Below are 13,636 nucleotides of genomic sequence, written 5' to 3'. Positions count from 1 at the left end.
GCAAAAGTTCTTTATATCTAGTTCAAATGCCTTGTCCTGCAGTTTGATCTATTTCCTCTTATTTGATGTTCAGTAGACATTGTTTTAAGTTTCCCATCTCCTCTAACGTTTCATACAACAGTTAAATCTTGATTATTTATGTTAAAAGAGAGGACATATTATCTAAAAGCAAGAAAAATCACTTACATTTGGCTTTGGGATACAATTAATCAGATAAATACAAACACACACATAAGCCCACAAATCCACCCCCAAACACTCTCCTCTCCCCTTGGCCCTCTCCTGGCTGCCTAAAATATAAAAGAATGAAGACTCTAAAATGGGCAACAGAAAGCAACCACCAAGAGTTGCTCTATCTGAAAATTCTATCTTCAAACACCCAAGACTCTGGAGAATTGTTTGGCAGTAAGGGTAAACAATAAAATTACTCAAGGAAGCTAAGGAATCTCCATTTCTGGAGATCTTTCAAAGCAATGGAGATAACCATCTACCTTGGATTAGCTTTGTTATTTTCACTTACTGCTATCATTTACCCCACATGAAAACAGTTTCTACATATCTATTCTAGCATTAATATTCTTCCATTTCATTGTTTAAATAATACCAATTCTTTTAACCTATCCTCAGAAATTTCTGTATTTCAACCAACTTCATGACTTTTTCCTGAAAACTTTTGAAGATTCCTTCTTTTCCCCTAAACTGTACAGTCAAATTGACTATTCAGATGAGGAACTTAATAGTATTGAGTATGAGGAGATTATACCAGTTTCCAGTACATCTATCCACTGAATCGAAATTCGAACGTTCATTTAGGAAATCTTTGCTTAAGTAGGGATAGGTTGCCTTTCCTTTTTCTTTTTTTCTTTTTAAATTTAAGGACATAAAATTCAGATCTCTGAGCTTTGGTTTTCAGTGGACTAGGTTAAAGTGCGTTTATTAAAAATAACGAGAAGCTCATGAAACACCCTGAACAGTAATTAATCATTAAAAAATTGGGTTACAAATTAAAAAGAAATTCTAGACAAGCATACAAGCAAAGATAGTTGAGAGAGATGGCAGAGCAAAAACCTCAGCCCTAAATATAAGACAATGGAAAAATATCATTGAAATGACTAGTATTCAATCAAGTATAAAAGCTTCATGATTTTTCTCTGGACAAAACTGAAATGTGTTTGGTGAGCAAGAAAAAGACCCAAATTTGAAGGCAGAATACCTGGGTCCTAGTTATGACTTGGATCACTTATTAGCTGCAATATATATCACTGGAAAATCCATCTCAAGTCTCTGGGCCTTTCTATAAAATGAGTGGGTTTGACTTGGATATTATTTCTCAAACTTTCGTTAGTGATCCATTAAAATTGTATATTTTTTAATTTCTCAACCCAGTATATACATCCCTATTTGAAATAAAAATTTATAAATACTTACATGCAATATAATATACCTTAATATCTTCTATTTTTTTCTAGTTCTTAAAAAAATTACTGGTTGATAGGATGGCTAAAATTAAAAAGACGTATTGATATAATAACAAATAGAAGCAAGAATGTAGAGAAACTGTAACCCTCTCATGCTGCTGATGAAAAGGTAAAATAGTGCAGGTACTGGGGAAAATATGGCAGTTCCTCAATAAGTTAAAACACAATTACCATTTGATCCAGCAATTCCACTCCTAGGTATATACCCCAAAGAATTGAAAACAGATGTTTAAACAAAAAATTATATGTGAATATTTGTAACAGCACTATTCACAATAGCTAAAAGGTAGAAACAACCCAAACATTCCACCAACAGATGAATGGATAAACAAAACATGGTATTTCCATACAGTGGAATATTATTCAGCCATAAAAAGGAATGAAGTAATGGTTCATACTACAACACAGATGAACCCTGAAGACATTATGCTATGTGAAAAGAAACCAGTCACAAAAAGCCACATACTGTATGATTCAGTTTGATGAAATGTCCCAAATAAACAAATACACAGAAAGTAGATTAGGGTGGTCAGGAGTTAGGGGGAGGAGAGAATAGAGAGTGAATGCTTATGGGTCCAGAGTTTCTTTTTGAGGTAATGGAAACACTCTACATAATGGTGATGGCTGCACAATCTTGTGAATGTACTAAAAACTCATGAATTGTACACTTTAAAAGAGTGAATTTTATGGTATAGTAAAGCTGTTATTTTAAAAAATGAAATAAAAAATTACTGGTTAAGATTCACAAACTAATTTCATGGACTAAAAGGTTAGATGATCTCTGGTAGCTTCTGGTAGCTTACAAAAGTTAAATTTTAGTCAAACTTACAATGTGCAACATGTTTATGTGTTTTCACTTGGTCCTCAAGAAAATACAGAAACTGAGGCTCAGGAAACTTAAGTTACTTGTCAAAGGTCAATAGCAAGTGAAGGTAAAAAGTATTTAAACTCTACATTTGACTCCAGGCATCCCTGTACCAATATGCAATGATATCATGCATTTCTGAACATATAATGATGCAAGTCTTTGCAAGGGGAAAAAGTTAAAACCTATTAATACTTAATAGGTGGAATGAAGTTTTGACACATTGTGTCAAAGACTAAATGGTATAGCAGTTAATTATTTTTCAGTAGCATTATGCATATTTAATAACCAAACATTACATGACTATACACATATTCTAATGAATTTTTTTTTTTTTAATTTATTTATTTTTATTTTTGGCTGTGTTGGGTCTTCGTTTCTGTGCAAGGACTTTCTCTAGTTGTGGCAAGTGGGGGCCACTCTTCATCATGGTGCGCAGGCCTCTCACTGTCGTGGCCTCTCTTGTTGCGGAGCACAGGCTCCAGACGCGCAGGCTCAGTAGTTGTGGCTCACGGGCCCAGTTGCTCCGTGGCATGTGGGATCTTCCCAGACCAGGGCTCGAACCCGTGCCCCCTGCATTGGCAGGCAGATTCTCAACCACTGCGCCACCAGGGAAGCCCTCTAATGAATTTTTTAATCTTTATTTTAGGTTAGTTCTAATTTTAGCAATCTGAACAAATCAAAAAATCGTCAAATGTCCCAACATTTTAAACATTAAACATAATACCAATAGGTCTAATCATTTCACTTCCAGAAAAAAAAAAAAATTTCTCAAAGAATGGCTAATAAAGTTTGGAAATATCTATAGCAGTTGAGCAAAAATTTAATAGCAAGAATAACTAACTTCTCAGAAATGTATGAACTCAAGGTTTATTGGCACTGGAATTTTGTTTGTTGCCTTTAAATAAACTTTATTTTAAAAGCCAATCTTAAAAAAAAGTTTATCACAATCCAGCAAAATTCCAGCATTTCCCATGGTCAATCAAAAGTCAAATAACATCAGAAACAAATGTGGAAGAAATATTTTATTTTATAACATCAAACACAAGAATACTCTTGACTTAAAAGTCTGAATATTCAGAGACACCTGGCAAAAAATATGTAGATACTAATAAAGACTGAAACATGGTATCATTAATATTACAAAAATATTTTATTCATCCTAGTTTTCTTCCCCTTGGTGTGTCTTTTTAATTTTTTCTTTTTTGTTAACACTAGTAGCAGCTGGTGTAAGTCAGAAAGCCCCTAATCACAAATTTCAAGAATCTCCTTATTAGCCACAAAACAGAGAGCTCACCATGGTTGTGTGATGGGTGGGTGTGTATGCCTTTCCTAAGGTCTCTTCAAAAGTGTGATAATCATACAGTGACATCCATGATAGATAGCAATGTTTCCTAGTTTATTCCCTTTAAATATTCTGTCTACTATATTTACTTGTCCACAATCCTGGCCCCAAATTACTTATCTTTGACTATAAAAATCAATCAAACAGTGAAATCTATAATCTAAAGACATCTGAAGATGATCCTACTCTACCTCATCTTACCTGCATTCTGCTCTTTTCTCAGAATTTTTCTAACAAGGTAGCTTGCTTTACTTATGAAAGAGAACAAGACAATAATATTGTATTTGTAGCAAAGCAAGTTTGAATAACTCGTGCCAATTTTACGGAAAGCCTCCCTAATATATCAAAATTCTTATAATTTATACTACTAATATTAATTATTCATTTGAAATTTCCACATCACTATTTTCTAATTTTCAATAAGATTCTAACTGTTTTTAAATAAGAAAATTCAGTTTATCCTTTCTGAATATTTTCTATTAATTCCATCCCTGCATTTTTATTATTATACAGTGCCGAATTTATAAATACGTTCATTAAAAACCACCACCCAGATAATTAAGGAATCTAACCTTTCCAATCACATTTTCAATTCTTTAAGGAGAATTTCCTCTACTCACAGATAAATGATGATGTATCATTTGGAAACTGAAGGCTCCCTCTCAAAGAAATAAATCAGTTGCCCCATCCTTCCCTCATTTAAAACAGGGTTGCTGTTTCTGGCTGTGAAAAAGGCTGAGAAGTTGTCTCCTGGCATGTGTGTATTAATCAAAACACTGGCAGGGAGACTCATACAACTTTAAGGGAGTACTGTTGTAGTCTGATGTGTTAGCAAATTATAAACAGGAAAAAAAAATGTCTGATACAAAGCTAATATACTTCATTTTAAAATGAAAACGTAAAACTGAGTATATCCAAAAACTGAAGATTTGACTGACAATAACAACCTTATAACTTACGATAACTTTTCGTGTTTCCTACACTTAACACATTTGTGTTGAGTGTATTAAAATTAAATCTATCACTTATTTCTCAAAATATGAAATATTCTCCTAACCAAGAAATGACTTACAGTACCTGGTACTACATTTCAAATTACTTTAAAATAAAATATGTTAAACAGCCTTACATTCAAAGATTGCACAAAGATAATTTTTAAAACCACACTGGATTGCAAGTTGGAAGAAAATATATCTGTGCTTTAATCTATAGTTGTAGAAAAATTAACCAAGCAGCATAAAAAAAGAAATAGGAAAAAGCAAAAAATTTAAGAGAAATGGTCTTCAATTTTCTGTGGTTAGGTAAAAAAATAAATAAAAATTCCCTAAGTGAATCTGGCTTAAGCTGTATTTGTTTCCTCATGGAAATTACACGAATATTGTCTATTAGATGGACTTTTATGCCTCATACAATTAAAGCAAATGGACAAATACATTAATCTTAAAGAAATTTAAACAGAAACCCAGAAGACTCAATCCAGGCTTGGGTTGGATATGTTACAATGTAAGCTTTCTCCAAGTCACAGAGCATATTTACAGAATATTTTAATAAAAAATAATGGAGTAGTAGGAGATGAAGGCCAATAAGAGGCAATTGGGAATGAAATAATTTTACTCTAACAAAACTCTTAGGAAAAAAGAGCATAAAATTCCTTCACATAAATGTATTTTAAAAAATATGTCATCTTTCTGTTTTCACTATAATGCCTTTCATCTGAAGGCATTTAGCAGACTTCATTATGACTGAACACACCTATGATTTCTTAAGTCACAGAGAACTGTGCATACTGCTTTCTGTCAAGAAATGTGGATCCTTAGTAAATGTATAGCAAAGGAAAGAAGCAGATGTTGTGATAAAGTAGAAACTGTTCTAGACTAGATTTAGTACGTATGGTGTATATACCATATATAGTATATATGGTACCTTTATATATATAGATTTAATATATATGGTATACTATATACAGAGAGAGAGTACATATGGTACCTTTGAGTAAATCAGAAAAAGGTGTTCCACCCTTGGTAGCCAAAGCTCTGGTCTAGTGAGTGAAGAGCAGGCTGGATATCAGTCTCCACTCAAACCCTCTGTTCTTTGCAGTACATCAACTGCATATCCAGATTAGGCAAATTCAAACTTGGCCCTACCACTCAGCATGGAGTCTTACACAAGTGATTTAACTGAGGTTCAATTTCTTTTTCTGTAATGGATATTACAGAGCCCTGTTAACAGGACTACTGTGGGTACTAAACAGCTAGTACAGGATTCAATAGACACTTAAATAAATGGCAAAACAACAACGAAAACCCTCTCCTTCCATAGAAAAGTGAGGTGTCTCTCTTTTCACATCTATAAATAATAAACCACTAAGAAATAAAATACTTCCTTTTAGTTAGCCTGGTTTTAAGGGAACACAAGTTAATGTATACCACTGACACTAGTTCAGGAATCTCTCCTGTGTGTGTGTAGGAAGAGAGGGCAGTAAGTTCAATTATGAAATATTTTAAGTTTGGAAACACACATTTGACATCAATGTCTCTTACAGATTCATAATGCCTATTAGATTCTAAAGGCTACAAGAAGTACTGTAATAAGAAGCTGTTTAACTTATTTAACCCAGTGTTCTCAAAATTCATTTGATCACAGAATTCTTTTTTATTTATATCTATTAATATCTCATGGTACTAGTTTTTTTGTTTTCTTCACAAAATGAAATTTGGGAATAGTTAGTATAGGGACTTTTAAGCCATGTTTTATGTGTATTATGCCATAGGAATAGCACCAGTTCTTCTCGTTAACAGCTATTAATTAAAGAAAATCAAATCAATGTTAAGCTACATATATTAATTTTATTACTATTTTACTAACCTTAAGGAAATCAGAAATTCAAAATCTGAAAACTACTTTTCAGTAATCTTTTTTTTTTTTTTTTTTTTTTTTTTTGCTGTACGCGGGCCTCTCACTGCTGTGGCCTCTCCCGTTGCGGAGCACAGGCTCCGGACACACAGGCTCCGCGGCCATGGCTCGCGGGCCCAGCCGCTCCGCGGCATGTGGGATCTTCCGGGATAGGGGCACGAACCCGTGTCCCCTGCATCGGCAGGCGGACTCTCAACCACTGCGCCACCAGGGAAGCCCCTTTTCAGTAATCTTGATATAAAAGTTTGAGTTTGAAGTAAAACGTGAATTTCAAGGCTTTAAAAGTTAGGCCTCGGGGCTTCCCTGGTGGCGCAGTGGTTGGGAATCTGCCTGCTAATGCAGGGGACACGGGTTCGAGCCCTGGGCTGGGAGGATCCCACATGCCGCGGAGCAACTAGGCCCGTGAGCCACAACGACTGAGCCTGCGCGTCTGGAGCCTGTGCTCCGCAACAAGAGAGGCCGCGATAGTAAGAGGCCCGCGCACTGCGATGAAGAGTGGCCCCCGCTTGCCACAACTAGAGAAAGCCCTAGCACAGAAACGAAGACCCAACACAGCAAAAATAAATAAATAAATTAATTAATTAATTAATTAATTTTAAAAAAATCTTAAAAAAAAAAAAAAGTTAGGCCTCATACAGAAATTTTTAATTCAAAGATTAGATATAAAAATTATGTTGTAGTGACTGAACATTTAGGATATGTGCTTTAGCTCTACATGGCTAACAGTAAACAATGGTCATATAGCCTCTCCGAGAAAGGAAGTGATCTTGGTCTGAATTCAAATTGTTATTACTTACATTCTCTTATATCCCTCCTCCTTCCTATACACATTTATGTTAAGGCAAGAGAAACAAAAGCAAAACATTTTCTATTATTCTACTGTTTTTACTTACCTAATATTTTCACAGCATAATGAGGACTTTCTAAGATAATTCCTTCCTCTGTATCAAATATAGGGTTATCTATTCCAGTTTTTGGAGGAATTTGGGCTAGTTTCTTAAGTCTCATGGAAGAATTAAGGTCAAGTTCTTGTTTTTTCCCTTCTTCTTCTCGCCTACGCCTCATGTCCTCCTGTTGTTGTCGAATACGTTCCAACTGTGCACTTCGACGTACTGGCATCATCCTGGTGCCCAAATCTCCAGGGCAGTCAACAGCCATCTCTCGGTGCTTCTGATGTTCCTCTGGTGATGCAAGATCAACATTTTTTACTTCGTTGTCTGATTCCTCAGTAACATGCCCATTCATATGGGATGTTGTCATGGTTATCTATAAAAACCCGTACCACTTTTTATAATTCAATTTTTCCTATAAAGCCAATCTCTTGATTCTGTAGTATAAAATCCATGTTACTTCAAAAAAAAAAAAAAAAAAACTTCTCACATCACATAATAATGCTATGAAAATGTATCCATGAAGGAAATCTAAGGGGAAAGATGGGGAAAAAAAGTATAAGAATTACAATATAAAAGTAGATTTTTTTACATAGTCCACTTCCAATCTCTATCTCTACATAATATAGAAAATATCTCATAAGTATATAATATTATCTTGCTATATAGATTAAATATTTTCCCTTCATTTTATAGATCTGAGGAAAACAAGGTGTTTCAAGAAAAAAAAAGTACCCTCTCAAGTATACTGTTTAATTTTACAGCTAAGAAAAATGATGTATTAGAAAGTTTAGCACAGCAAGAAAATAAGAAGGTTCTGGCTACTAGTTTAGTAGAGAATGAGATATTTAAGGTGTAAAGGTATTTTAATCATCTTTACAGTTGTCTCAACATAATCCTTTATGCTCAATTAATATACATGAGATTGAAATCCCTTCCTAGTTAACTGCTAAAGAAACTGGCATACAGCAAGCCATGTTGTTGACTCGACATAAAGGCAGCACTGTGGGAGACAATTCACTTTTAGGAGTTTATGAGATGAAGAAGATACTCAATGTAAAAGAAATTTTAATTAGCAGCTAAGGCATCTACAGGATAAAACTACCTTAAGTGAGAAAAAGACTATGTCAGTTATCAGTCTTTATAACTGGTGGCAGTAAAAAAAGAATTAGGGTTAATTCTTTACGAGGATTCATTTAGAGAAAACGGTAGTATCTGTTACCACTCAAAAATGTTTTAAAGTCGCACTATACAGCAAACAAGAACATATTGGACTTGGAGACCAGAAGACTGAATTTTAATTCTGGCTCTGCTACTTCCTCTAGCTTTATGATTTAAGACTAGTTTCTCTCTCTGAACCTTAGATTCCTTTGGAAAATCTATTCATAGAATTGTTCTGAGTTGTTATTTTTTTTTTAAGATTTTTTTGATGTGGACCATTTTTAAAGTCTTTTATTGAATTTGTTACAATATTGCTTGTTTTATGTTTTGGTTTTTGGTCGCGAGGCATGTGGGATCTTAGCTCTTCAACCAGGGATTGAACACACACCCCCTACATTGGAAGGCGAAGTCTTTTAACGACCAGACCACCAGGGAAGTCCCCTGTTCTGAGTTTTAAATGAGATAAAGTTTTAGAACCAAAAACTATTTATACTTATATTAATTCTTAGTATTAATTTGATTCTCCTATTTTAAAAATCCTTCAACATATTTTAGACAAGAAAAATATTCTACTGGATGACAATGGCCTTTCATCAAGCCATTTCTTGGGCATAAATAGGCAGACTGTTTATACATGTGCAAACCCACACATTAAATCTAATTAGTCTTCTTTTGCTCAAGACTTTAAAAATATTTACAATAATAAACCTACTACCTCCTTGAGTTGAGCAGCACTCCAGTTAATAGGCTGGTTAGAGAACATGCCAACTAAGCAAAAGCTGAGTTTTCAGACAATATTCCTAATGCCAGCCAATCTTCTCTCAAGCAAACATCTTGTCACAGACCGCTTAACATAAACCCACCTAGACTACCAGGAAAACCACTAGACCAATAATCAGGAAAATAGATGCAAGCTACATGAGCCACTATAATTACATTTTCACAAGAATTTTGGTAGATTTTTCTGTCTTCCATCCAAATTATAGCGCTCTGTTTTTTTATAATTATGCGATCTACATAGAAATACCTTATTTATCATTAAATTGCCTTCTTTTTCATTAAAACGAGAGCTATCAGAATTATGATAGGGACTTCCCTGGTGGCGCAGTGGTTAAGAATCCGCCTGCCAACGCAGGGGACACAGGTTCGAGCCCTGGTCTGGGAAGATCCCACATGCCTGCGGAGCAACTAAGCCAGCGTGCCACAACTACTGAGTCTGCGCTCTAGAGCCCACGAGCCACAACTACTGAGCCCGCGTGCTGCAACTACTGAAGTTCGCAAGCCTAGAGCCCGTGCTCCGCAACAAGAGAAGCCACACAGTGAGAAGCCGGTGCACCGCAACAAAGAGTAGCCCCCGCTCGCTGCAACCAGAGAAAGCCCGTGTGCAGCAACGAAAACATAACACAGCCAAAAATAAAACAAATAAATAAATTTATATATTAAAAAAATTATGTTAGGGCCTCCCTGGTGGCGCAGTGGTTGAGAGTCCGCCTGCCGATGCAGGGGATACGGGTTCGTGCCCCGGTCTGGGAGGATCCCATGTGCCGCGGAGCGGCTGGGCCCGTGAGCCGTGGCCGCTGGGCCTGCGCATCCGGAGCCTGTGCTCCGCAACGGGAGAGGCCACAACGGTGAGAGGCCCGCATACCGCAAAAAGAAAAAAAAAAAAAAAAAAAAAAAAATTATGTTAGATAATTCTTGTTTTGTAATACTGATTATATGCAAATGCAAATTTATCTTATTTAATATTTTCATTACAAGTAAGCAGAAATTTATGTAGGAGTTACTGTAGTGCTATGTTTAATTTTAATTTTAAAAATTTAGGAGTATATGTACTTCCAGAAAATTAAAACTCTCAACTTTCTCTACTTACTACATTTATGGGATATTAAAAATCAAATTTAATCATGAGTATTTTTTATTTATATATATGCTAGTCTACAAAAATTATGATCTGAAATTAAAACTTAGCTTAAAAATTATAAGATTGTGTCCATATTCACTGTACTAAATCATGGAGGTGGAAATTACAATCACACAAGAGAAACTAGGCCAGGTGATCTCAGTCAGAGTTCTCATGCTTGGACTATAATCATGCTTGTCTATCTGGATCTAGTCTTTTACCCTCAGAAAAATTTCTGCAACCTGATATTAATTCACTTAAATCTCCATTTTGGTCATCCCCCCTAGAATGTTCATAGTCCACTGGGAGAGACAGCAAAGAAAATGAATGATTATTCTTCCCAGTTGATTTCTCTGCATTAGATTCTAAATTTGTTAAAAACGGGTCATTCGTGTCTTATTTTTATACCTTCCCTGTACTTAACACAATACATGTCATATAGGAAATGTCCATTAAGTATTTGTTCAACTGAACTTAGAAATGTTATAAATTCAGATGATGGGCTCTAAAATTTAGTCTGTGATAGTCATAGCAAACCCTCAAGACATAAGGACACACTTCTTCCAGGAGCATTTCAAAAAACAACTAAAAATTAGCCAGATAGAACAGTCTGTTCCAGGCAGAGGGAAACACAAGACCAAAAGGAAAGAAGAGCATGAGAATATGGCACTTGCATAAAGTAGAACGGAATGCAAAATGGCTGGATGGGACAATGGGAGCATGTCATACATGGATAATGACAAAACTAGAAAGGCAAGCAGGGGGCCAGATGGAGAAGAGTAACAGATAAAAACTTTGACCTTTATCCTGAAAGTAGTAAGAATCATCATAGGATTTAAAGCAGGGACTAACATGATCACACTCACTTTTAGAGAAGTATCACTCTGGTAGAAGACTAGAGGATAGACTGAAGGGTGGCAATGAGACCAGTTTGAGGGCAACTGTAAGAAATGGGGGTCCTGGGCTTCCCTGGTGGCACAGTGGTTGAGAATCCACCTGCCAATGCAGGGGACAAGGGTTCGAGCCCTGGTCTGGGAAGATCCCACAGGCCGTGGAGCAACTAAGCACATGCACCACACTACTGAGCCTGCGCTCTAGAGCCCATGAGCCACAACTACGGAGCTCACATGCCACAGCTACTGAAGCCCATGTGCCTAGAGCCTGTGCTCCACAGCAGAAGCCACCACAGTGAGAAGCCCGTGCACCACAAGGAAGAGTAGCCCCTGCTCACCGCAACTAGAGAAAACCAGCATGCAGCAACAAAGATCCAATGCAGAAGAAAGAAAAGAAAAAAAAGAAAAGAAAAGAAGGAAAGGAAAGGAAAGGAAGGAAGGAAGGAAGGAAGGAAGGAAGAAAGAAAGAAATGGGGTCCTGAACTAATTTAAGATAGTGAGAATGAAGAAAAGTTATATTAAAGAAGCATGTAGGTTACAGAATTCCTAAAACTTGGTGTCTATATTTCATATAGCAGGGCAAAAAGAAGAGAAGGAAGTAGTAACAGTAGAAGTAGTAGTAGTAGTAGTAGTAGTAGTAGTAGTAGTAGTAGTAGTAGTAACAAAAACTACATTTACTGAGCTCAGAATTCTATGCCAGACACTACTGCAAGCACTTCACACAGTATTCACTCATTTAATCCTCACTAAAACTCTAAAAGTAGGTCCAAATATGCTTGTTTTATAAATGAGGAATGGGGATTGAAGTAGGTCTTGAAGACAGGATGAAGGAAAAAGAAAGAGGCCATATGAACTAAAGACAAAAAATTAAAGGTATGGAAAAAGTACAAACAAAGCTAGTTGAACTATAGCAGTCAGTTTGTATAAGAGAATACTGGCTAGAAAATTTGACTGGGTCCAACTTATGAAAGGTCTTAAATATAAGTCCTTAATCTCAAGGCAGTAAGAAAGCCATCGAAGATTTAGAAAAAAGCGGTGATCTGAACATAAATTTACTTGAGCACTTACCCCTGGCTAGGTACTGGGGCTACAGAGACAGGATCCCTGCCCACTAGTTTATCTACCAAAATGTCTCACAGAGATCTAGAAATTAATGTGTCCATAATTAAACTCATATTTCCCTTTAATCCCCTCTATTCTCCTTGATCCTTTTCCTCCATTCTCAATTCTAATCAATGTATCTTCCCAGTTACCCAAGACCGCACAATGTTTAAGAGTACAGGCTCCAGAACCAAACTGCCTAGGATCTAATCCTTGCCTATTTTCCTTTTAAGTCTCAGCTCAAATACAATCTCCTCTGGATTTCCATAATTTCCCAAACTGGATATGTGCCTCCTCTGAAATCCCACAATCCCTATCACATCTCTGATCAAACTCGACTACAGCTATTTGTATCTCTGCCTGTCTGCCCCACCAGACTAGAAACGCCTGGAAGTCAGGAACCATGCCGACCCATCTCTGGATCCGTGACACTGCCTAGTATAAGAGCAAGCAAACTGGAGGCTTCAGAATATGAACCCAGGCAGTGTGACTTCATGGCCACTATCTTTGGGTCACTAGGTGGACAGCAGTGTCATTAACTAAGGTGGAAAATTCAAGAGAAGGAGAATTAGATAGAAGGGGAGATAAATCAAAGGGCATTACGGCTTAGTTTTAGACACAATTTCAAGGTGATTATACGTCATACAGGTAAATGATCTAATCAGCAAGGATCTGTCTTATTGATCTCTATAGCCCTGATAACTAGTTAAGGGATTAACGCCTAATTAACCATATGAGCAAATTACTCCTGTGTTCAGAACACCTGATGGCTTTCATATTGCCTAGAGAATAGAGTCCAAACTCACAAGGTAAATCCAAACTTTCTAACTGTATCCTTTACTACTTTCCTGTACAAGCCTTCTAAGTTAGCTTCCTCATTTGTGCCTGCCTATCCCATATCTTTATCTTCCTGCCCAAATGTCTTACGAACTAAGAAATAAGAACTGCTTCTCCTTTCATCTTCTGCTTTCAAGATCTACCACAAATCACTATTCCTTCAAGAAATTTTTCCAGATCACCCCAGTTAGATAATGATCTCACCATACCAACACTCCAAAAGACTTCATAATGCTCACAAGTTAATTCATGA

The 13,636-nt window shown here is 36.2% G+C and overlaps 1 protein-coding gene across 4 annotated transcripts in view; it reads right to left on the bottom strand.

The window, feature by feature from the left end:
• PALS1 (protein associated with LIN7 1, MAGUK p55 family member) overlaps positions 1-13,636 on the bottom strand; it is a 107,138-nt gene that overhangs the window by 63,266 nt on the left and 30,236 nt on the right. For 2 of the 4 annotated variants that reach the window (XM_081229978.1, XM_081229979.1), the window contains exon 3: positions 7,495-8,022. In XM_081229978.1, the coding sequence (XP_081086104.1) occupies positions 7,495-7,861 (367 nt within the window). In that variant the 5' untranslated portion in view covers positions 7,862-8,022. The remainder of the gene's footprint in view (positions 1-7,494; positions 8,023-13,636) is intronic. The other 2 variants (XM_081229980.1, XM_081229981.1) reach the window with 1 other exon arrangement.

Source organism: Mesoplodon bidens (genome assembly GCF_964165515.1).
Source record: "Mesoplodon bidens genome assembly, chromosome: 3".
Lineage (NCBI taxonomy): Eukaryota > Metazoa > Chordata > Mammalia > Artiodactyla > Ziphiidae > Mesoplodon > Mesoplodon bidens.
Note: the sequence above shows the minus strand (reverse complement) of the source record. Positions and strands in the feature narration are given on the sequence as shown.